At 50.9% G+C, this 22,889-nt stretch overlaps 9 protein-coding genes across 9 annotated transcripts; 3 read left to right on the plus strand and 6 right to left on the minus strand.

Annotated features, from left to right (window-relative positions):
* Positions 1 to 1,916: 1,916 nt before the first annotated feature.
* Positions 1,917 to 3,038, plus strand: VTN00DRAFT_245 (uncharacterized protein; the record flags this gene model as incomplete). The annotated part of the gene is made up of 2 exons (XM_069428669.1): positions 1,917 to 2,243; positions 2,298 to 3,038. The coding sequence occupies 2 exons, from the start codon at positions 1,917 to 1,919 to the stop codon at positions 3,036 to 3,038; spliced, it is 1,068 nt and encodes a 355-aa protein (XP_069290953.1).
* Positions 3,039 to 6,181: 3,143 nt separating this feature from the next.
* On the minus strand, positions 6,182 to 7,211 carry VTN00DRAFT_246 (uncharacterized protein; the record flags this gene model as incomplete). The annotated part of the gene is made up of 2 exons (XM_069428680.1): positions 6,182 to 6,238; positions 6,312 to 7,211. 2 exons carry the CDS (start codon positions 7,209 to 7,211, stop codon positions 6,182 to 6,184), a joined length of 957 nt encoding a protein of 318 aa, XP_069290954.1.
* A 1,460-nt stretch (positions 7,212 to 8,671) lies between these two features.
* On the plus strand, positions 8,672 to 9,823 carry VTN00DRAFT_247 (uncharacterized protein; the record flags this gene model as incomplete). Its single annotated transcript, XM_069428688.1, has 4 exons — positions 8,672 to 8,735; positions 8,796 to 9,092; positions 9,166 to 9,546; positions 9,621 to 9,823. 4 exons carry the CDS (start codon positions 8,672 to 8,674, stop codon positions 9,821 to 9,823), a joined length of 945 nt encoding a protein of 314 aa, XP_069290955.1.
* A 609-nt stretch (positions 9,824 to 10,432) lies between these two features.
* On the minus strand, positions 10,433 to 12,940 carry VTN00DRAFT_248 (uncharacterized protein; the record flags this gene model as incomplete). Its single annotated transcript, XM_069428699.1, has 1 exon — positions 10,433 to 12,940. One exon carries the CDS (start codon positions 12,938 to 12,940, stop codon positions 10,433 to 10,435), a length of 2,508 nt encoding a protein of 835 aa, XP_069290956.1.
* Positions 12,941 to 13,122: 182 nt separating this feature from the next.
* Positions 13,123 to 13,701, minus strand: VTN00DRAFT_249 (uncharacterized protein; the record flags this gene model as incomplete). The annotated part of the gene is made up of 2 exons (XM_069428710.1): positions 13,123 to 13,529; positions 13,608 to 13,701. 2 exons carry the CDS (start codon positions 13,699 to 13,701, stop codon positions 13,123 to 13,125), a joined length of 501 nt encoding a protein of 166 aa, XP_069290957.1.
* A 465-nt stretch (positions 13,702 to 14,166) lies between these two features.
* Positions 14,167 to 17,715, minus strand: VTN00DRAFT_250 (uncharacterized protein; the record flags this gene model as incomplete). The annotated part of the gene is made up of 1 exon (XM_069428722.1): positions 14,167 to 17,715. One exon carries the CDS (start codon positions 17,713 to 17,715, stop codon positions 14,167 to 14,169), a length of 3,549 nt encoding a protein of 1,182 aa, XP_069290958.1.
* An 82-nt stretch (positions 17,716 to 17,797) lies between these two features.
* Positions 17,798 to 18,446, minus strand: VTN00DRAFT_251 (uncharacterized protein; the record flags this gene model as incomplete). The annotated part of the gene is made up of 3 exons (XM_069428733.1): positions 17,798 to 17,842; positions 17,905 to 17,978; positions 18,278 to 18,446. 3 exons carry the CDS (start codon positions 18,444 to 18,446, stop codon positions 17,798 to 17,800), a joined length of 288 nt encoding a protein of 95 aa, XP_069290959.1.
* Positions 18,447 to 18,659: 213 nt separating this feature from the next.
* On the minus strand, positions 18,660 to 20,015 carry VTN00DRAFT_252 (uncharacterized protein; the record flags this gene model as incomplete). Its single annotated transcript, XM_069428744.1, has 3 exons — positions 18,660 to 18,961; positions 19,075 to 19,370; positions 19,714 to 20,015. 3 exons carry the CDS (start codon positions 20,013 to 20,015, stop codon positions 18,660 to 18,662), a joined length of 900 nt encoding a protein of 299 aa, XP_069290960.1.
* A 1,537-nt stretch (positions 20,016 to 21,552) lies between these two features.
* On the plus strand, positions 21,553 to 22,778 carry VTN00DRAFT_253 (uncharacterized protein; the record flags this gene model as incomplete). The annotated part of the gene is made up of 3 exons (XM_069428754.1): positions 21,553 to 21,786; positions 21,839 to 22,258; positions 22,320 to 22,778. 3 exons carry the CDS (start codon positions 21,553 to 21,555, stop codon positions 22,776 to 22,778), a joined length of 1,113 nt encoding a protein of 370 aa, XP_069290961.1.
* Positions 22,779 to 22,889: the final 111 nt, after the last annotated feature.

The raw sequence follows: 22,889 nt of genomic DNA on the forward strand, positions 1-22,889 counted from the left end.
ATGGTCCATGCGTCAAGACATTCACATAAAGGTCAATCGACTTAGAAAGATGAATAAGTACCTTCTAAGCGCTTGTCTGTCATTGACTTTGATCTCTGCAGATTGAGATTGTTGTAGAACATATAGGCTGCTAGATAGTGGAAATCCAGGGCCCTATATCCATTATCAAAATATTTCCATAGCAGTAGTTGCGGGTAATCGTAATATGATGATGATGAAAATGAGAATATTATGTCGCATGAAAAGATGAACCTATGAAGATATATAAAACTTTGTATGTTACTGGCTAATTATATCACCAGCACAGCACTCACGGCGATGATTAAAACCAACAGGATAAGGAGCTTCTTAGTGCCATACACACACAACGGTATTCTACTAGTGGCATCCTAGCACCCGTTTACAGAAACAATGAAATAGAAATCTTCGTTGAGATTTCCCTAGGAACGATATTATCATCTTGCAAACCGCAGAGGATGAACGAGATGATCAGAATCTAGGTGCTAAGACTAAAACAATAAAGAGAATATAGTAGGGCAAGATATGAGATTTTCAAATGAGTTCAATAGGACAGAAGTAGGAGGCATAAGTGTTAAAAGAATGAATGGGGTAATTCTCTGCCATGATACTATAATATATATTGTAGCTGTTTGAGTTTCTCGAGTCAGTAGAGGGGAAATAAGCCCTACTATGACTCGCTTGAAGTTGCTTTAATGTCGAGACCATCAAGCTCACGTTGTGCCTACAAGAAACGTGGTGTTTTGTCTGTTGCAAACACGACTGAGAAAACGAACCAGAATTTTTCTGGTCGGTGAAGTTGCGTGACGGTCACCGTCAGCAGTCCTATCGCACGAGCGCCGAACGGCGTTGCTCGGAGCTGGATAGGGTGAACTAAGAATGTGTGCTGGCGGGAGCTAGGGAAAAATTTCCGCATTTATGGATACTCCAACTGAGAGAGAGCTCAACCGTGTGGAATAGCAGACGGTCAGAGGTGATAATCAGCTGACAGGAGAAAACGAACTTCGCGACAACGGTTGTACTCCGTGCAAAAGTGGTAGCCAAGCCCTGGACGTCTGCAGGACATCCACCGCGACTCCACGCGATGAGACGGTGTACGGTGCACGGAAAGACCGAGGGCATCAAGGATAGCCACGAGTTTCTCCAGATTCGGTATCCCTGACCGGGCCAGCCCAGCGATGCAGGCCAGCTAGCAAGGGACAAACCTCCACCGCTCACAACGAACCGTGAACGAACAAACCCGACCAACACCTCAACGCCAAATCCCGACGCTCCGCCTGCCAATGGCGAAAAGGTTTACAACAGACACAATCGCAATTCCGTGGCCCCCGGCGGCGAAAATTGGCTCTGGTGGCCAGTCTAGAACCATGGAAGCCGCTTTCCGACCCAGCGCGGCAGCAGTAAGGGATCAATGATTGTTTCTTTCTTCTCAGCTGATGGAGACGGCTTATGCAGTTATGGAGCAGATCGATTCGTCCGCGGGAATAGAACGCATGGGTTCACCGCCTTCTGTGCCTGGGAGTTCGACGGAGTAATGTTTCCTCCCGACAACGTCGCCGCAGCTCTTTAAAAGCTGTTCGCTGCGTCTTGCTCTCGAGGGAAGCTTCTATATCATCCCTTGACGTGCCTGCAAGTCCAGGAGACACAGGTCCTGATACGCGGTAGGTATTACATCACTCGTGGTTCCATTCTGCCTATCAGAGCTTTATATACATCCGCTCGATCACACGTTGAATGCTAATAGCTTCGCTTTTTTGTGTTCCTTAGGCACTATATACCTATCCTCTGTCTGTGTCTTCCGAGTCTCTCGATTCCTGCTGAGAGTTACCCGGATTACATTCTCGAAGGCTCTCTCGACCTTATCAAATATTCTTTCAGATTGCTTTCATCCCACTACCATGTCCCCTGCAAAGTTGAAGGTCGGCTGTGCCGGCCTTGGTCGCATGGGCAAGCGCCACGCCTTGCACTTTTTGGAGCGTACTCCACGGGCGGAGCTTGTTGCCGCCACCTCGCCAGACGAGGAAGAGCTGCGGTGGGCAAAGGAACACCTGGAGCCCTTCGGAGTGAAGCTGTACAAGGATTACGATGAGATGCTCAAACAGGAGGGACTGCAGGCAGTCGTCATCGCTTCTGCGACAGCAGTCCATGCAGAGCAGGCAATCAAGGCCATTGAGGCTGACAAGCATGTTCTATGCGAAAAGCCTATATCGACCAATGTTGAGATCGTAAGTTTCGGCTCTTTGACTGTACTAACTGGGCATAGCTGACGGACCCAACAGTCGCAGAGCGTCGTCGACGCAGCCGCCAAGAAGCCTCATCTGAAGGTGATGTGCGGATTCTCCCGAAGATTCGACGCCTCATACCGTGACGCTTTTGAGAAGATGCAGAGCGGTCTGATCGGGCGTCCTTCTGTCTTCCGCAGCCAGACCTGCGATAAGCTTGACCCGACGGGTTTCTTCGTCGCTTACGCTGAGTTCTCTGGCGGTATCTTCGTGGACTGCTCTATCCACGACATTGACTTAGCTCTTTGGTTCTTTGGCCAGGATGCCAAGATCAAGTCAGTTTCCGCAGTGGGTATTACTGCTGTGCAGCCGGACCTGCGCAAGCATAATGATCGCGACAATGCTGTCGGCCTTGTTGAATTCTATGACGGGCAGATTGCCTACTTCTACGCATCGCGCATGATGGCAGCGGGACAAGAGGACTCGACTGAGATCATTGGCACCCAGGGTAAGCTGACGGTCAACACCCAGCCTGCCTCTAACCTGGTCAACATCTACGAGCCTACGGGTATCCGTCGCGAGATCCCGCAGCACTACTACGACCGGTTCGAGCATGCCTTCGTGACAGAGGCGAACGAGTTCACTACTGCTTGCCTTGACAACACCCCATTGCCATTGGACCTCAACGCTGCCGTTCGGGCGGTCAAGATCGGCTGTGCCCTGCAGGAGTCGCTGATCTCGGGCAAGAAGATCTTCTTCGACGAAGCTGGCAACCGAGTTGAGAGGGCCACCCTCTAGAAAATGCCCACAGAATTTTTAAGGCTATGCTTGTTTCTATTTTTCCTTATGACTTTTCAGCTGTCACTCCATGAGATATGAAGGGAATCATGTAGCAGTATTCCAACGCTCATCGGTTCTTGTTACTTATCCAGGCGGAGGGTCCGGTTGATACCATTTCAGCTGCTTTTCTCAATTGCACTATTTCTGCGGGACTGATATTCCTGGTCCTGTCATAATAGCGACGAGCCCTATAGATCTTTTGCGACTCTCTTACTACCTTGTCGTCATGATCTCGACAACGGTACTCAGAAAGAGATTAATGAAATGCGATTATACAGATCTACACCCACAGCAAGTGGGCAGGGATCACGTTCACAACCTATAGATTTTTTTGCAACTTTCCTCCACACACAAACTAGTGCTGTAAGGCATACGATCAGAGAATTGTCGATACTTCCATCATGATGACGAAAATCTCGGATACCCATATACCTAAAGGCCAAGCAACAATGAGATGCAGGGTAGATATCATTTCCGCTCCAAAGAAAAAGGTACGTAACTGGTTACCTCCCTCTTATCTGCCCAAATTGCTAAAAACATCGAACGAGCCAATTATTATTATCATCTCTTTATCACAATCGATCAATGCATACATCCGGCAGTCCGGCTCTTGCGTCGCATGCAAGACTTCTAGAACTCCTTTCCTTTTTTCTTTTCTTTTCTGCCGAAATTATCTGACCGCCGCGCGCCCTTTCCCTCTTCTCTTTTCTTCTGGAGGTCACATGCGTTGCTCCGCTGGATATAGCAAGTAACCCCGTACGTGCAAGCTTGAGTAGCCTGCATAATCCATGGATACCTGAACCAGGCACCCAGATACTGAGGTACTGTACCTAAGCGGGACGAAGTTCCTAATCTATCGATTCCAACGGGACCTGACCGGACCTGACCCCATGGGGTACCTTACCCGGCCCCGGACTTCGGGCCCGACACCCGTCCACTGGATTGCTTACTTGCCTATCTGAGCGTCTGACTTAAAATTGCAAGTAGAGTACGTTGCTAATTCGGGATACTTATAATGTCAGACATCCAAATTTGAGCAAGGTTCCTCCCATTCCCTCCATACAGGGTATTCTTCTCCGGCCTTATGCACAGTATGGAGCGGTACCTATACATCCATCTATTCTTGTGTAATATGATGTAGTAATCTCGACATTCCAACACTGAATTCAGAATCTGACTCCGATCCAGATCCCCAGGTTGACTACTAAGACGGATCTCCAGGAATCCGGAACCTCCCCCCGCGTGGATATCCAGTAGTACCGCAGACCAAAGCACTGTACCTTGTACCTTGTACAGTACCGGTGACACCGTACATTTGAAACAAAAGAAACGGTCAAAAAATAAAAATGAAAGTTCCCACGCAACTGATGCAGATGCTAATGGAGAATGTCCGAAGGTCACGCCGCCCTGACCTGCCTGAGGTACTGGAATGGAACTGGAGGCGGGAACCAGTTTCCGAAGCGAAGCGAAAGGGTCCCCAGACTGACGCACCCCATCTCAGATTATTTCCCCCCGCAGTGGATACCTACCTGCCTAATTCTACTCCGTAATCACCTTGGTGATTGATTGATTGATGCACGGAGTAGTTCCGACAAATTAATGATATGGTATTGTCATTTATATGTCACTGATATCGTTACGAACACCGACTGGAAATGTTTCCCCCAACTTCCAACTACCTGAACTTCATTCAGCTTGCTTGATACCTGCAGAAGCCACCGACCAACCAACCACCAAGACTAATTGTTATCAACTACCTACCTAAGAATCAAACTCAAGGAATCTAGGTAGATTCCAGAATGTGAACTGAACTATCATCGGTGGCGGAACCAGAACCCTGGCCGCTGGCCGCTGACACAAGGTGGAAGAACTGCGAGTCGAGTCGAGTTCGAGTCGGTCTGCGAAAGTCCGATCGATTACTCCGTACTTAGATCACTCCAATATCCAGTCCGATAGTCAATATATTTATTTATTAGGTCACGGGGATGAAAAGAACTGGGTGGTGGCTAGCCAGGTGGCGCCTAGGTTTCTAGGCCTGGCGGCGCAGCATTTTTATCACAGCGGCGTAGCTCACAATACTACAGTACTAACTATGTGCACAAGTGCGTGCAGTCAATAGAATGTTGCACTCTCCGTCTGTCGGTCATGTGGTTTCCCATTCTAAAAAAAAAAAAAAAAAAAAACAAAAAAAAAAATTCGGACGTATCACGACGGCGTTCTAGAATGTTTCAGAGTCGGTGTGGTGCGGCGGTGAGCGGCGGTGAGTGACCTGGGTGTGTGAGAGAGAGAGAGTCACGAGGCCATTCTGGGATGGAAAAATTTGGAATAGGGATAGGAGCTCGTGTACTGTGTAGATAGGGGAAGATGTATGGAAGTTCCTGGATACATCATGCGCTTGTGTTTAGCCGGGGAATTATCTAGTAGGCACCTACCTAGGTACGTAGTAGGTGAGATAGAATATAAGTCTCGAAAGCTACAATATAAGTTCTGGATCTTTGAGACCCTGTCTCGAATCTCCGGCGGTCCGGACATACCCCATGCGAACCCGTTCGTAAGGCTGAGAATCCCCGGCTTCTAGGAGCGGTGTCGGCAGGTCGCACAACGCCTCTTGACAACCCCGGGTGGCTTGGTCGAGAAGGTTATTCCGATGCAAAAGTCCTCGCATACTACTCCTCTTTACTACGATGAGCCATGCTCCTAGATTTTTAATCCTTTTGAAGTTAAACATCGAAGTCGCTCCAAAAGATGAGCCACCGGTTGGAGACTTCGGTAAATAACGGATCTAATATATGCTAGAATAGAACATGCTGATGCCTACTTAGACTGGTGTTCATTTGATGAATGATTCGGCGTTCCTATTAGATGGATCCATGATAACGCCTTTTGCAAAATAGAGCAAACCACAAACCAGACGCTTATTCGATGAAAACATATCAAGAAACGCTTCAAAAATCTCGTCACTCGTTAACGGCTTTGCCATAAACGGTAATTTATACCTGATCAGATAACAAAAAAAAAACGCTGAAAAAGACAATCACGAACGCTGCACAGGGGGGTATATGGGGCTCAGAAGTCAGAAATCGCACGCAATGCAGTGCAATTTACCACTTGATGACCTTGTTCGGGAAAAACTCATCGATAAGCTCGAGGTAGTATGGCTGTTAGAAGGAGAGTTAGCAATGTTTTCTATTTGTACAGGTGCAGATGCAGATGCGAGCAGGCAAAACTCACCTTGAGATCCTCGATCTTCGGGATGTCGTCGCTCTTGCTGTAAAGGTCGTACGGGTTGAACGCCTTGACAGCCTTGAGCATCTCCTTGTCCTTCTCGTTCATCAGCTCGTGGTAAGCACCGGCGGAGTGCCACGGGTAGAACGAGTGGTATCGGATGATAGCAAGGGCCTCGGGAGGCAGCGTTGACTGGTCCTTGACGACGTGGTAGAGGTATTCGTCGTGGCCCCATGACAGCATCACGTTGTCCAGACCGCAGCCCGGGCTGTAGATGCCGAACTTGGTGCCATAGATCTCATGGCCATAGTCGGGGTTGCCCTTGAAGGACTCAGAGCCGTAGATGATTCTGTCGTCAAAGGCACAGCCGACGGGGAAAGTGTCTCCGACAACATCCCACTGGCCCTGGGCGTCAAAGAAGTACAACAGCTTGCCCAGATCATGGATGAGACCGGTGAGCTGCATCCACCTCGGCTTGCCATCACGGCGGATGGCCTCAGCAGACTGGAGCAGATGCTCAATCTGCGTGAGAGAGGTGTCGGGGTCGGATTCGTCGATGAGGGTGTTGAGCTTTTCCATAGCCTCCCAGATGGTCATTTCTGCGCGGGTCTTGGATCGGAAGTCATTGCGGGCTTTGAGGTTGTAGGCCACGGTCTGCTTCTCATGCTGCTCCTTGTAGAAGTTCTTGACCCGGTCGCAGGCTGCCTCATACTGGCGGAACTGGGTCTTGTCCTTGTTCTTGTCGAACTCTGAAGGGTCATAGATATCCTTCTCATTCTTCAGGTTGGCCTTGAGAACGTTGACGGCATCGATGTCGTCAGAAATGCTCTCCAGGGCGAGGCCATCGCGATCAGTCTTGAAGGCTGGAACCTCAGGAACCTCAGCGACAATCGCGACTGGGGCCATGGTGACTTGAGCTGGTTGTCTTTCACTGAAAAGAAAAATAACAAGTCGAACAAATGATATAATTTATTAAGAACTGACTGGGAAACGGGTATGAGAAGTAATTCAAATGATAGATCCTAGGAAAGAAGATTTCTCTGGGGGAGGAAACCCAGGTATTAATATTCTGCCCGGGTAGTTGCAGACAGATAGAAAACAAGGACGAAAGACAAGAGACAAAGTACGAGAAGCATGGATAACGATATGATGCTGATTTCCGAAACCCCAATCGTCGTTCACAAACACCGACGCCTCGAAAACAGGAAGCTATTGCCGCCACTCGACGGAAGCTTAATGCCCTTCTCCACAGGTTACATGCTTACCTACCAGATGCTGACAATGGCAGAGCCGGGGGGCGGCCCAGGTCTGTGGCCGTGGTGCTGATCTGGAAGAAGCATAGAACGCAGGAGCCCTGCGCTGACCCGCGCGGCATGCGGTGGAGAGGGTGATACATGATGTCAGCCGCATCGAGCATAGCATCACCGCACGCGTGTGGAGGGTGGAGACTCTAAGATGTCGGAAATCGAGGGGAGGATTCTGGTTTCCGAACCCCAGAGGCATCATCCGCGCAGGAGCGGATCGCACGATATGTGCGGAGAGAGTGGCGGGGAAGACAACATTCCTGGGCCGTCCTAGATCCTGCACGGCAGAAAACGAAGTATCTGCTTTTCCAGAGCCGGGAATGTGGCACCGAGAGACGACCTTTGCCGGACAGCTTACAGAGCATCGTGGCCATGTGAAGTCTGCGAAGTCTATCTCTCTTAGGGCTGTAGCACCACGTTCGTTGCACGACGGTGGCTTCTCAACGCGCTTGTCACTTGTGGACGAGCGTTGCAGCCTTTGCTGCTACTTCCGGGAACCTGAAGATCGGGGACTGCTCTAGATCGCTCCGTTGCTAGTACCGGAGAGGAAGTAATATGCAGTGGTGGACTTACCAAAGTAGCGGGAGGTAGTATGTATGCGAGTCCTGTACAGCACCTTTTCTGCTTGCCATAAAGAAAGAACAAAGGAAACGAGAGAACATCCGATAGAGATGCCAAGGTTCCTGTGTAACTAGTATTTGTACTCCGAGACGGATGGAAAATTGCCAAACAACGGGAGGAGAATGATTGATGGAATAATAGTTGCTTGGAGTCCGGCACGCTGGTTGGTCATCTCCGTTCCTTGTCTGATAGAGCCGGAGGGGCAGACGCTCCACCCGTAGGGTAGATAAATTGGTAGTGCAAGGTACGGAGTAGTTGAATGGACTCGGATGAGACTTTTACCCCTCTCCGTGGTTTCCTGTTATCTCCCTTTCCTTTTTCACTTTCATCCCTCATCTGGTCAATTGACAGAACTCGAGTTTACCACGTCCGTTAAAGTACCGAGTGTTCCTGTACTACTACTCCTCTTCCACCAGCATATAACCGCAAGACTTGACCACAATGGCCATAGTAGACACGCGCTACAAGCTCAATACGGGAGCAGAAATCCCTGCTCTGGGACTGGGTACGTACAATTTGCAACCCATTCATTCCACTGTACAATGCTAATGGAGTGCTTACACAGGAACATGGCAATCCGCCCCCGGAGAGGTCGAAAAGGCTGTCAGCCACGCCATCTTCGTGGGCTACCGACACATCGACACCGCCGCCTGCTACCAGAACGAAGAGGAGGTCGGTAAGGGACTTCGGGAGGCCTTCGCCTCCGGTAAGGTCAAGAGGGAGGATGTGTTCGTGACGACGAAGCTGTGGTGTACGTACCACACCCGGGTGGAGGAGGCGCTAGATCTCAGCCTCAAGAAACTGGGACTGGATTATATCGACCTTTACCTGATGCATTGGCCGTTAGCTATGAATCCGAATGGTATGTTTCCCTAACCTGAGTCCTATTAAAACAAATCAAGAATAATATATATCTGACGATGACTGGCGTCTAGGAAACCACCCCCTCTTCCCCAAACTCCCCGACGGCTCGCGCGACCTCGACCGCTCCCACTCCCACGTCACGACCTACAAGAGCATGGAGAAGCTCCTGGCCACGGGGAAAGTCAAAGCCATCGGCGTCTCCAACTGCAGCAAGCGATACCTCGAGGAGTTGCTGCCCCAGGTCTCCGTCGTCCCCGCCGTGAACCAGATCGAGAACCACCCGGCCCTGCCGCAGCAGGAGATCGTCGACTTCTGCAAGGAAAAGGGCATCCACGTCACGGCGTACAGTCCGCTGGGGAGCACGGGGAGTCCGCTGTTCACGGCGGAGCCGATCGTCGAGGTCGCGAAGAGGAAGGGGGTTACGCCTGCGACGGTGTTGTTGAGCTGGCATCGTACGTGTTCAATTCCAATTCCTTCTGGGGATTTACGTCGAGAAGCTTTTAACACAAATTTTAATGAAATACAGTCGCCCGCGGCTCCTCCGTCCTCGCCAAATCCGTGACCCCGTCCCGCATCGAAGCCAACCGGAACCTGATCCAGCTCGACGAATCCGACATGGCCCTCATCGCCAAATACAGCGACGATCTCGCGTCCAGGAAGGCCTTCCAGCGCTACGTCTACCCGCCGTTTGGCGTCGACTTTGGGTTCCCTGACAAGTCGTCATCGTGATGGGAAGTGTTTATCCCCCTCTCTTAATAGAGAGAAGAACTGTGGTTGGCGGGACTGTCTTGTCTTGTAGTGCGAGATACATGCTAGTTTATTTATTTTCTTTTACCAGATACCACCAGTTTTCCAGGGATTGTAATCCTGAAGTTGAGTTTTATTCGATTTCAATGATATGATGTTAGCGATCGATAAAGGATCTATAGACGATATCTAGTGCAATTGATACACGTGAAGGCGAAGATATCCTGCCCTTATGTCTCAGCTTATGAAGTAAATGTTTTGTATTTCGATCGAAGTATACGTCTAGTACAGAACCCAGGTACCTAGTTTCAGCTTACAATGGCAGAGAGCACAAAAGTGGACGGAAAAATTCAAATTAAGTGAACCGGTACTTGTACATACATGCAGACTAGAAATTACAATTACAGAAAGAAAAAAAAAATAAAAATAAAAAAAGGAGAACCCGAGATGTACTTCTACACAGAAGCAGAGTTATGCCTCACCCACGTCGTCCGTCCCCGTTACGCCAATCCACCGACCAAACCCGCAGTAGAAGCCTCGCATGGTCATATTGGTACATACATAAGCAGTAAAGAAAGGCCAAAAGTCGAATCAGTTCTTTTTACGAAGAAGTTTTCGGCCGTCGACAATTTCCGAAGTCGAGACGGAGAAGCCTCTCCACTCCTTCTCCAAGGAGAAGTCGACCAGGATGTCAATGTCACCAGTCCTTCTGACCCTAGGGCAAGAGACAAACTCCGAGAATCCCAGATGCTTGATTTCCTGAGGGTATTCGTCTTTGTTTTTCTGGCTGGGATTCTGCTTGGCGTAAGAGCGGAGGGCACATAGTCGACGGGTTTCACGCTCAGCAAGTATCTCGTGCACGACCTTGGCGATCATGATCCCCTTCTTTTCCATGATATCAAAGACTTCCTTGAGCTGCTCGAATGGAAGTGCAAGGACCACAGCCGAGGCGATGCAACACTCACGACGTGGCTTCCGGTCGTTAAGGGAGCCCAATGAGCCGAATTTTACGGTTTCTAGCTTGGGATTGTAGAAAAGAGACCCGGGAATGTTGCGCAGATGGCGTGGAATCCGATCTGGCATCAAGGTAGTCTGCGCCTTTGTGTACAGTTCGAAGTCTGCAGGGAGGCTGTTGATTATGAATTCAAGCACTGCGGTGACAACCTTCGGGGCCCAAACCTGCTGAAGCTCCTGAAGGGGGTCATCACAGTTAGACGCAGCATCTTCACCCTCGATTTTATGATAATCGGACTCAAGAGTAGTCGAACATTCAGAAGGCGATACTTCTGAACGAGTGACGGCGAAATCTGCCACGGAGAGACCGAAATGCAGGCACAATTCAGCGGTATCCCAGTCAATCAAATCAATTGCCAGCTTGATTCCAGTTCTGACAACATCAAAATTGCCGAGAAACGCCCCAGAGACAGCATAGCACAACGCGAAGTCGACATTGGCTTCCTTGTTAGCGACGGGGTCCATCGCCACGCTGCCCTCGGCATAACCAAGCGCTGCCAGCGTCAAACGCTGGAGCTGGTCTTTGTCGAGAAGTGGCAAGCCGTATAGGGTCTGAAGTGCGGCTTCGAATGCTCGTGCCAGACAGAAATTTTCTCCAGCAACAGCATTTATCGCGCTGTTTCGTTGGGGAGACTCATTCTTTTTCAGAAGAGAAGCCAAAAATGGACTGCGAGCCATAATGAGCTTGTGGACATGGAAAGTAATAGGGTAAAAGAGATTCTTAGAGGACGTTAACACTATGCGAGAGTCGGTAAATTCTTCACGTTCAAAAGCGCCGAGTAGAAAAACAGAGAGCGGTTCGAGTTCCTTCACCCCGACGACGTCCAAGAGGGGCTTATACTTCTGCTCCGTAGCAACTGGTGACGCAGACTCACGACTTGGATTTTCAGCCTGATTCGTGACCTCTTTAGCCTCTTCAGAACTTGTACTACTTGATTCAGAAGCCTCTGAAGTGAGGCTATTATGTGACTGATCCGGGACAGGTTCAAGCTTTGTCTCCTCAACAACCGCAGGAGCGGCTGCAGAATCTCCCACTTCAGGAACATCGTGCCCTAACGCCTCCTCTTCTCCGGTGTACGCAGGCGATTCAGCCGGTGTGAAATGACCGTGGTCAGGTGGAACGAAATGGGCGTGTTCGGCATCTCTATATTGCTCGTTCTTTAGCGGACAGCATCCACAATGCGGATTGTTGATAGGCTGTCTATAAAAATTCGGGTGAGACTGATAACCATAGTTAGGATGATGGTAAGGACGGGTGGTCTGATACCCCTGCGAAGCAGGCATCATATGGTCACTCTGACCGTGATATACTGGCGGGGAATAGACAGGCCAGCCAAAGAATGGAGGAGCATACGGTGGGCCGTATGGGAACCGAGCATGATAGCCATTTTGCGACGAGAATTGCTTCTGGCAAGCATCTGGCTGGCTGCCAGATGGTGGAGGCACAGGACTCGCGCTCTCCGGGGTAGTGCCGAGGTAGAAATGATGACTGCCGCCCGGAAAGAACATATGGTCGGGAGAGTACCCAAAATGTCCCGATCCTGTGGTTGGAGGAGTGCTATTCTGGGTTGACGCGAGGAACGATCCGTCTGATCCCCACGCGCTGTTTTGGTGCCTGAGGTAATTGGAGTTCTCCGGAGCTGGGTAGTACGACCAATTGTTAGTAGGAGTATAGAAGAATGGACACGTCAAGGCATGTCTACCAGATCCATTCTCAGTCATTGTCCCACTATGTACTGCTACGGAAATATCAATCTGCTGTGGCTGGTCCGTTCCGCAGGTGTCCTTCTGGGCCATATTCGAGTCGTTTCCCGTGCTGTTTACAATCAACGGCGCGTCCAGGTTGGCTTTCGGATCAGGATGCTTGCTGACATCGTCAGCGCCTGCTCCATCTTCGATAGCAGGCTTCTGGTTCGCGGTCTTGTTCTTCCTCTTCTTTTTCTTTTTGGAAGCCCTTTTGGGCTGAGCGTCTGGCTGCTCAGGCTTGGTGGTGGCAGGAGCTATGGCACAGGCATCGTGAAATGTGCAGAGGATCGGGCTAGACTGCGTCTCACGGGAATTGGCAACAGGAGACTTGATAGCCATTGGTTAAATGGTGAACAGACCGAAGATGCAGAATCTGATGAAAGAAATGGAAGGGATGGAATCTGATGAGATAGCTGATGGTAAAGGTAGGATCTGATATCTGCAGAAGAGCTTGGACAGAGATTAGATACGGACAAGATTCAGAGGAGGATAGACGTGGGGTCAGACAGAGTATGTCTGTTCTAGGTTGCTAGGTAGGTTAGGCTAGTAGTAGACGACATCGCTTGGGAACCCAACGATGCGATGTCGACGAGAAGAGATTGGCCGTGCCCAAAGAGCAGGCCGGAGATGGTGAAAGAGCTCTCCCCACGCAGACAGTAGAAATAGAGCACTGAAAAGACTGCAGGAAAAGGCACAGCAACGTGAGAGCTGCAGATGCAGATGCCTTGCTTCAAGATAAGGGCTTGGTGAAGCACATGCAAGACAGCTCCCGACACAGTGAGCACGGTGAATGACAAAGCTGTGAAGAGAGAGAAACAAATGAAGGAGCCTTTGAAGTCGAAGGGCCCCGGGAATGTGTTGAACGGTGTGGGTGAAAGCCTACCCATTACAGCCTGCCTAGGAAGCACCTGATTTGCTTGTCCGCAAGCTGGAGTTGTTATTGTGTTAGTACTAGTATGATGTTGCGTGGGAGGACTCCGAACACGAATAGCTCAAGGGGACTTACTGTACCCATTCCTTGCCATTTTGAAGCAAATGGTGGTGTAGTTCGACTCTCCTGCTGAATACGTGTGAGCTGCTGAAACGCGGGATAGCGACATATGGCGGTGTGGGTACGAGGATATTCAATGACGTGTTGCTCTGCTGCGATTCGAAGGGATATTCTTTGTCTTCTACATTAGAACCTGCAAGCTGTTCACTACAAGAGGGAGTGCAGATTCAAAAATCTCGATCTATTTTACAGTACAAGTCTTAATACCACAGCTGACTTTGACACTACCTCAGAATCACTCATCAGGAAACAAGAGTCCCCAGGAATGCCAAAAGATATGCAGACTCATTCGACCATATGATATCAATATTTCGCAAGTTGCTAAAATCCTACTACAACACAGTATGGCATCTCATGACCCAAGATAGCCCAAGGGGATATATAGCGCTAGTACAGTACAATGAACTAGAAAAGCAAATCCACGCCATAAAGCAGCCAAACATAGGTATAAGGGCTGGAAGATAAACCGACATGGCTCCAAGATGCACAAGAGACCAAAGACATCAAAAGACGATCAAAACATCCCTCCGTCAAGAGGAACATGTTTTGAGACCTGCAGAACAGCTGGCGACCCGGTCGTCCCATTCTCCCGGGGAGCCTTGTTAAGACTGGGGCCCTCACTGGAGATCTTTCGTAGCAGGTGCCGTGTTCTCGGTCGTTTCTCATCGTCAGAGAAGGTGCTGCGTTCCTCCTCAGTTTCACTGCTAGGCGGCATAGGAGGCGGCGCCTCATGCTTCTCACCCTTCAGGGCTCCAAGGATGGTTTGTGTAGTAGTCTGGCGTCGTCTTCGTGGGTTCATCGGAGGAACCGGGGGCGCCTCCATGCCATTGCTTAGGCTCGCTCCTGGGGGCAGACCGACGGTTGGGACATTTGAGGTTGACGAGAGAAAGGTGGGCTCAGAGATTTGCGATTTGTCTACTACCCTCTTTTGAAGGCCAGTAGTTGTTGAGCCTCTCCGAGCCATGGACTGTGGAGTTGACGAGGCTGAAGGATCGGGAGACAGCTCGTATAACGGAGGGGTGGTGTTAGCAGAATAAGGTGTGACTGGGGAAGGTCTAGGGGAGACGCCAATCATGGAGGGATCGGGCGTTTGAAATTGATTGCCAGGACTAATATCCAAGCAGCCTGGGGACATGGGTCGACTGTTGCCAGAAAATCTGCCTGACGCAGCGGAGGACGATCTCTCGTAGCCATCCACAGACGGTCGGTTGGACGACGGCAACGACGCCGGCCCGTGTGACTCTCCTGAAGAGCGGTTCCCGCGATAACCAGCAACGCTCTCTTCTACTATTCCCAGATCTTCTCTGTATCTCGTATGGCTCTTGGATCGTCCAGACAGCTCGGAGCTAGAACGATCTCCTAAGGGGCTGTTGCGGGAATGAGGCGATGGTCCTCGACTTCGGCTCGACTCCCGCGAGTCATCTCGGCTGCCACGACGCATTGCCTGCGCTCTTGACCAGAGACTCCTGCCAGAGATATGAGAGCTGGTGTTAGGGTGTTTGCCGAACTCGTGCGACATCTTCTCTTCGTCCTCATCTGAGACGAGGGTAGGAGTAGACGAATTCATGGTTGCATTTCCGAGACCAAACATCTTCGTAGTCTTGGGGTCTTGTTTGGCGGCGGAAGAGTTCTTGGCGGATTTGTTCTTGAGCATAGCGAATGCATTGCCGTGCTTCACTTGAGTATAGTCGGGGGTTTGGCGGCCCGGCACAGGACTGCTTGACCTGCTCTCATTCTCCTCGAACATCTTCAACTTCTCTTGCACTTTCTTCCGTCTCTCTGCTAACTCATTGGCAAATTCCTCCCGCTCCTTTTGGGTCTCGGTACTTCCGTTTCGTTTATGCTCCAGTTTCTGTTCTGCTTGCGATGGCATGTCATCTTCTTCCCCTTTCTTTTCGGTGTGGGGACCATCTCGCGAGTTATTCTCTAGATCCCTGAGAGCCGCAGCCTGGTTGAGAATTTGTTGAGCCCTCATTGTCATGTTTGCAGCCATTGATTGCACATTAGGCTGCGGGGCGGAATCTGAATCTTTGACCTCTGTCGAATTCTTCTCCACGTCACTGTGGCTGCTTTCAAAGTTTACAGAAAAACGTGAGGGGTCAGGAACAAATTGGCTATTCCTGTCGCCGAGATTTGGGGGAAACCCAGGCGAAGGTAGTGGGTATATTGACGATCTATCACTGTTATGTCTGAGATGGGTCCGGATCAACCTGCTCAGCCCCAGATCAGAAGGGCCAAGTGTGGGTGAATCGGGCGTCTTTTCTGAACCCTCCTCTTTGATAGGAGATGGCGGCGTCTCAGCCGCATCGTTCTCCACGATGGTATTCAGGTCAATAGTACTATTCAAATCACCAAGGTCGGAGTACCGCACTTCTGGTAAGGTAATGTGAGATTCTCGGATGGAATTTCTATCATCCTCTTTCTTAGAATCTGCCGGGGATCTGACGGCAGGATGCATACCGTCAAGGGCTTGTGACGGAGAGTCGTCTTCACCATCACTCTCTGATTCGCTGTTGCTGGAGTTCGAAAAGAAAGTAGTGGGTCTATGCGACGAGGATCCTCTCACACTGGGTGTGGCAGAGTCATCACCAGTGCGCCGAGCTTCGCTACTGTACCGAGACGAAACAGACTCCGCCGTTGAACGGTGGCTCGCGTTAGAAAACCCTCTCGGTCGTCCAGAGCTGGCAGACCGAGGATCCCCGACTGGATTTCGGCCCTCGTGCATCTGGAGCTGACGACGTGTGAATTGCTGTTCATCGTACTGTGTACTGGGTTTATTGAATAGACCCATGGCGGTAGCCTTCCCTCGGTCTTGTGGATGCAAGGCCGCTGCGAGCGTCGCGTCTTCATTTTCGCTAACAGGTGGACTCAGAGGACGAATGAAATTGTGCCCAGTAGCTGCAGGGCTGGCACTGGATCCGACATCTTTATGATCAGTATCCATAGGATGGTGTTCTAAAGACGTTGCAGATGGGGGTGGGCTGGCACCTCGACCGCCGGGGGATCGACGGACGGGCTCAAATTTCTGTATCTTCTCGTGTAGATTCGTGGCACTCTTCGAATAAGAACGGTTCGGCTGGGGGAGCTCGAGAGTGCCAGCTCGTTGTCGGCTGAGACTTTCGAGTCTACTCATCGCGGATGACTGTTGGTTTTGAACGGCGTCTGTTAACCCTTGCCCGTAGAGACGGCGAGGCTTTGCAGGGCCGCGTTCTGCAGCGGTCGGAGCCTGGTTGGGCTTAGAGTCGTTGGTGGAACCAACGGATGAAGACTGTTGTTGCTCATCAATGGACGTTGCGGCTGTCGATGTTCGACGGTTAGACGGGCCAGATGCGGTCGAAGAGGTTGTCATCCGATTTGTGGAAAAGATCCCAGACGACGCATCTTCCGAGTCGACAGCAGTAGTTTCCTGCTGGTGATCTGCCGTTTCTGCTGATTTCTCTTCCTTTTCCCTCAATCTCAGCTTCTGGAAAGCAGAAAGACCCACATCATCATCATAATAAGCCCTCCCCCTCATGCCTGAACCGCCAGAATCTTTCGATACTGGGATTTTATAAACCTTTTGACGTCCACCAAACAGATTGTTTCCTTCCCCCGGTCTCGGTCTAGTCATTATGCTGACGCCATAGGGGCGGTCATCGTCAGTACCGTACCCGTCTCCGCCGGAAGCAAAAGAATTTGTTCGGCCCGAAGTGAAAGATGGTCGGCCTTGTATTGAGGAGACCTCCACGATATCTGACAAGGGATTCGGATTATGGCCAAAGAGGTTGAGCCTCGACGCGCGTTTCGGGAAAAGGACACTGTCGTCGTTGGCCTTGCCAACTTTAGTTGTAGGGTCATCTTGTTCTCTCAACATACTAAACCGCGCAGACAATTTCGGCATCAGGAGACTGGTGCGAAAGTCATCGGTAGACGGCAGAGCATTTTCCAGATCAAACTGTGGTTTGGGCTCCTCAGGCTCTTTCTTGTTTTTCTTGAAAGCTTTCGAACTCAAAGACGGTGCGGGAGAAGGCTCGGGGTCCTCAACCACCTCCTTTGCCTTCTTATGCTTCCTGAACCGATGCATGTTTAGTATTTATGTATCCCAGCGAGCGATAAAGATATAGATGAGCACGATTGCAGAGAAACCGAAGTGCTGACAGGTGGGTTTAATTAGCTCGCGCTACGGGAGCACCAGCAACTATAATGAACGACTGACAGGTGAACAGTCAGCTCTCTTAAGTATCAGGGTGAACAAGCATTGATTTATACCAACCTTCAAGGTATCAGAACGGAACAGTGAGGGCGCGCTGAAGGTGTCCTGGCGAGGAGCTGGGCGGCGTTTTGAATCTGCCCAGAGTCTCTTCTTTCAGCGCGGCGGCAGTAGCGACAATTCTTCACACAGCAAGACGCGCGATATTCAAGCAGCTGCCATCACGTACACCCTATTGAAGCGGGTTTTACAAAACACGCTCGTCGAAAGGCCCCCGTAAGAAAAATCTAGTGTCCTTGATGCCAATTTAAACCGCGCTGCGAATTCAACGTTGCTTGTTATTGTTGGTCGCCCGAGTGCTGCAACGAGAGTAATGAGCGCCGTTCTAGGAAAATGCAAAGTATCGAGGCTAATGGACAAAGGAAAGTAAGCGAACGAATGATGGTAGCATCAGCGAAAGCGTCAATGGATAAAAGAGAGGCTGTACGATGCTGGTCGGGTATTGCAAGAGTCAATGAAAGGGGAAAGAACGGCGAAGGGTCGGCCACGCACAGCAACGATGATGTTGATGAAAAGAGGTATGGGAGAGGAGGACCCAGGGTCATTCAAAGAGTCGAGGCGGAGTAGAAAAAAAAATAGTACGAGGATGGAGATCTGGACTGATGATCGAATGGGTCCTTTTCCCAGTTCTGCGGCCCCCGTTCAGGAGCCGGTAGTTAATCCCTGACGCGCTGTGATTGCACAGATGACGATAGGCCGGGCCCAGTTGCGAGCAAGGCGATCTCGCGGAGCTCCAGCGACAACTCAGAACAGACGGGTCAGAAATGAGGTCGGGCGGCTGTCAGGCAGAGCGTTTGTCCCAGCGACGGAGTTTGCAGTCTTGGGGCGTAGATAGCAAGATTTAGGGGCTCCGGCGGGCAGGGACCGATGGCCCTGAAGCCGCGGGCCCCTTGCTGGGCACACCCAGCCTGTGGTTCATCACCGGGCCGGTGCAGAACCGGCGGGGATCTAGCGTGGGCGAGAGGCATCAATAATGGCCCATCTGTTGTTTTTCTCTCTTCGCGTGCGCGGGTTGTGGGCCCGATATCGAATCCGGGGCTGAGAGCCTGCAAAGACGGAGCTGGCGGTAAAGTGATATCTCGCGCACCGTGTCGTGTACACCGGTACACGCGCTGGACGAGGGGGAGGATGCTGCAGACCCCGCGAAGTGTCATGTAATTCTCTGCAGCATACCTCTCGAATGGGGTATGGCAGAGAGGGGCTGGCATTCCAACCAAGACAATTGTCCGATTAATGTGTCCAATTGCCCATAGTAGGCCATAGTCCAGAGCCCATAGCTACGTAGCGTTGGGCAGGATGCGGTCAGCAGACCGAGGAACAGAACTCCGGCGGAGATGATACGCGCACTGTCAGTAGCTTGTTCCCCTCGCGACCCATTCTTATTGGCAGGGCATCTGATGTTGACAGCGTCACTGGCCTCGTTCCCTTGCATGCCGGTTACGACTATGGCTTTGCCTTCCGTCGCTAGGCTGTTCTCTATCGATCAGAGTGCTGGAAGGTGGCTTGGATATTTTCCGGCCTGCAAAATGCCGGGGGTGCACTGAACATCTGCAGCAATAGCATGCTTGTCTACTCGGTACGTATTTGCAAAAGATCGAGGGTGTAGCATTTGGAAAGCTGGAGAGCGGCAGCAACCGCTGTCCACTGCCGCACATTACAGAAATTCCCCAGCAAACGACCAAGAATGGGTCGTCCACTGCCTTTAATAATAATGTCCGCCTACCGACATGACGGCCTCGTCAAATCCTGAACAAAAATTAAATCATGGTGACCTCACGCGAATTAATCAGAAATAAGAACGACCGCCCGGACGCTTTAAGGCTCTCGGCCGTGGATGCAGCCAGATGCGAGCGCTGGTCGCTTGAAGGCCGCAGATTTGCAGGGACAGCCGGCGGTGGAGCCCGCCATCCGTGCCCCTGACTAGCCCCGAACAGGCATGGGACGCCTTCCCTAGTAGCTCCGGCCAGGCACCGCGGCGCCTTCTCCTTCAGATGCAGCAAAGCCCATGTGTGATGACGAAGGCAGCGAAGAGCCCGGATGATCGCTCTTCCAGCCAGGATGCAGCACCGTCTCCGTACGTATATGTGGCAGGCTGGCAGCAGGGCAGAGGTCATCGTCGAACAAGGTTGTGTATCTCCATCCGGCCGTTCTTGACACCCGGCGCCTTCCACGGATGTGGCATGCGCCAAACCGCCTCAGCTCCGCCGCGCTGTGGAGTCTCCGGCTTCGACCCAGCTCCCAAGCGTTTCATCTGCGGGCTTCTTCCCAGGAGCCACCAACCATGCTGCCTCACGCCCAAACTCTCTTCTTTAGCCTGCCTCACCATGCCTCTTGCAATGACCGAACGGGCGGCTCTAGAATCCAGATCATTCCACTTCCATCGAGACCCGGCAGATGGGCAGAGCATCCAGGAACGTGAAAGCAAGGATCAACCCGTACACCCATCACGGAGAAAACCGCAAACACCTGCATGCTGCATACACCATAACTAGGTCTGAGGTGTTCACTTGACCGTGGAGGATCCCCTTGGCAGATGAACATCATGCGAAAGGCCCACCGAAATGCAACCTATCGAAACTGATTTGTGTTAAGTTCGAACGTCCGTATAATTACTGAATCCCTGCGTCGCAGCATACTTGGCGAGGTCTGTCCTCAAATTTACCTATCTCCTCTGTGGGTGAATGGTCCGCATTCTATAACTTCCCGAGATGGACGATGAAAGCAAAACTTGGACGGCTGCGAACCTTGGATTGACACAGCATGTCCCGAAGGGCGTCCGTTGAGCCGTTCCAAACTTCAGCACTCCGTACCTACTGCTCTTACGGAGTAGGATTCGGGAATCTGGAATACTGCCGCGAACACGCTAGAACAGTCCTTGCCGCAGTAAATCTAAATTTCCTTCGGTGGATCAGGCCGGAGGAACGCTCGCAACAAGAGCGTTCACGGCCTTACGGGCTTCCACGCCGTTGCCAAGCATAACTATGAAGTTTGAAGTAAATAATTCCGCAGTGAAGGTTTCCCAAGGGCTAGAATCGACCGCTTCTGGGTCAACGCCAGGTAAAATTTTTAGAGTGGGCTCCATAGTCCACGTCCTCAGTCCCACTCCCAATATGGAGCTGGAGCAAACTCAGCAAAGCATCCGCGAACTAGTGAAACTATGATGTTTTTCTCAAGAGTTAATCTGAGACTCGCCAAGTTAGCAGCGATCTGTGAAGAAACAACCGCGGGAAAAGGGAACAGCACTGGTGGACAGCAGTTTGTCCGGCGCTTCCTGTGAGGGCTATGTCTGATCTGAAAAGAAACTCCGTTGGTGTTTTGCAAAAAGTTCAAATTGGTGGTGGGGCTATCAGGAAAATCCGTCCGACCACATCCCGGTAATCGGGTGTCGGCAGCCTTGTGGAGGGGATCAACGCTTACCTGAACAAGCATCTGAGACGACGGACAATATCCCAGCACCAACCGGGAGAATTGGAAGACATTGTCTCCTCCGCTGGCCCCTAATATCCAGTTCTAATTATTGGGATGCAGCATTGCTATGCTCCGTACTTATACGATGTCTCTTCTACACCACCGTTGCATGCGAGGGAGTCATAACCGTCTTCTCTTCTTTCGCGGCTCTATCGGCCGGACACCTTGCTGAACCCTGCTGATATGCATGTGTTTGTTTCCTTTATACACTTGGTCAGCGCTGGCGCTGGTCTCGTGTCTGCTATTCCAGGCCCCTCCCGTGCCACGCAGCTCAATGAACGAGCCGAAAGCTGCACTTTCACCGATGCTGCCAAGGCCATTGAAAGCAAAACCTCTTGTTCGACAATTACACTGAAGAACATTGAAGTCCCTGGTGGAGAAACACTCGATCTAACGAACTTGAATGATGACACCAGAGTACATCCGTGATACCTCTTGCTCGCGATTACTAATACTAACAGGAACCAAGGTCGTCTTTGAAGGGGAAACCACCTTCGGATACGCTGAATGGAGTGGCCCTCTTGTCTCCATTTCAGGCACGGGAATCACTGTTGAAGGCGCCCCTGACTCTGTTCTGAACGGTGATGGATCCCGTTGGTGGGACGGGCAAGGCAGCAATGGTGGTGTCACGAAGCCGAAATTCTTCTACGCGCATCACCTGGATTCATCTAGCATCACGGGTATCACGATCAAGAACTCTCCAGTCCATGTGTTCAGCATCCAGGCGAAAGATCTGATGCTTGCCAATATTACTGTCGACAATTCGGATGGGGACACCCAAGGCGGCCACAATACGGATGCATTTGATGTTGGTGAAAGCTCCGGCATCACCATCGTCGGAGCCAACGTAAAGAATCAGGATGACTGCCTTGCTGTCAACTCAGGCGAAGTGAGTGCAGCTTTTTAACATCTATCCTTCCCATTACATATTTAGCAGCTCATTATATCAGAATATTGTCTTTACCAGTGGTACCTGCTCTGGCGGCCATGGCCTCTCAATCGGTTCCGTCGGTGGCCGGGATGACAACACCGTGAAGAACGTCACAATCAGTGATTCCAGTGTTTCTGACTCCCAGAATGGCATCCGCATCAAGACTGTGTACAATGCCACCGGCTCCGTCTCCGACATTACATACTCCAATATCCAACTTTCTGGCATCACAAAGTATGGCATAGTCATTGAGCAGGACTATGAGAATGGCAGCCCAACCGGGGAACCTACTAATGGTATCCCGATCACAGGACTTGCTATCGATGAAGTTACAGGGATGGTCGAGGATGATGCAACTAAGATCTACATCCTCTGCGGAGAGGGAAGTTGTTCTGACTGGACCTGGAAGGATGTGAACATCTCTGGCGGCAAGGCTAGCGATGAATGTGAGAATGTCCCTGAGGGAGTCTCGTGCTGAGGCCTGACGCATGGGGCCAAAAGAGTTTTTGTGTTACCAATAGTTGGAATTTATTGCGAGCCTTCGAACTTGCATTGAATGTCCGTACCTTGTTAATAGGTATCCTCTCAG

This window comes from Thermoascus crustaceus (assembly GCF_041956765.1).
Source record: "Thermoascus crustaceus strain CBS 181.67 unplaced genomic scaffold VTN00scaffold_1, whole genome shotgun sequence".
NCBI lineage: Eukaryota > Fungi > Ascomycota > Eurotiomycetes > Eurotiales > Thermoascaceae > Thermoascus > Thermoascus crustaceus.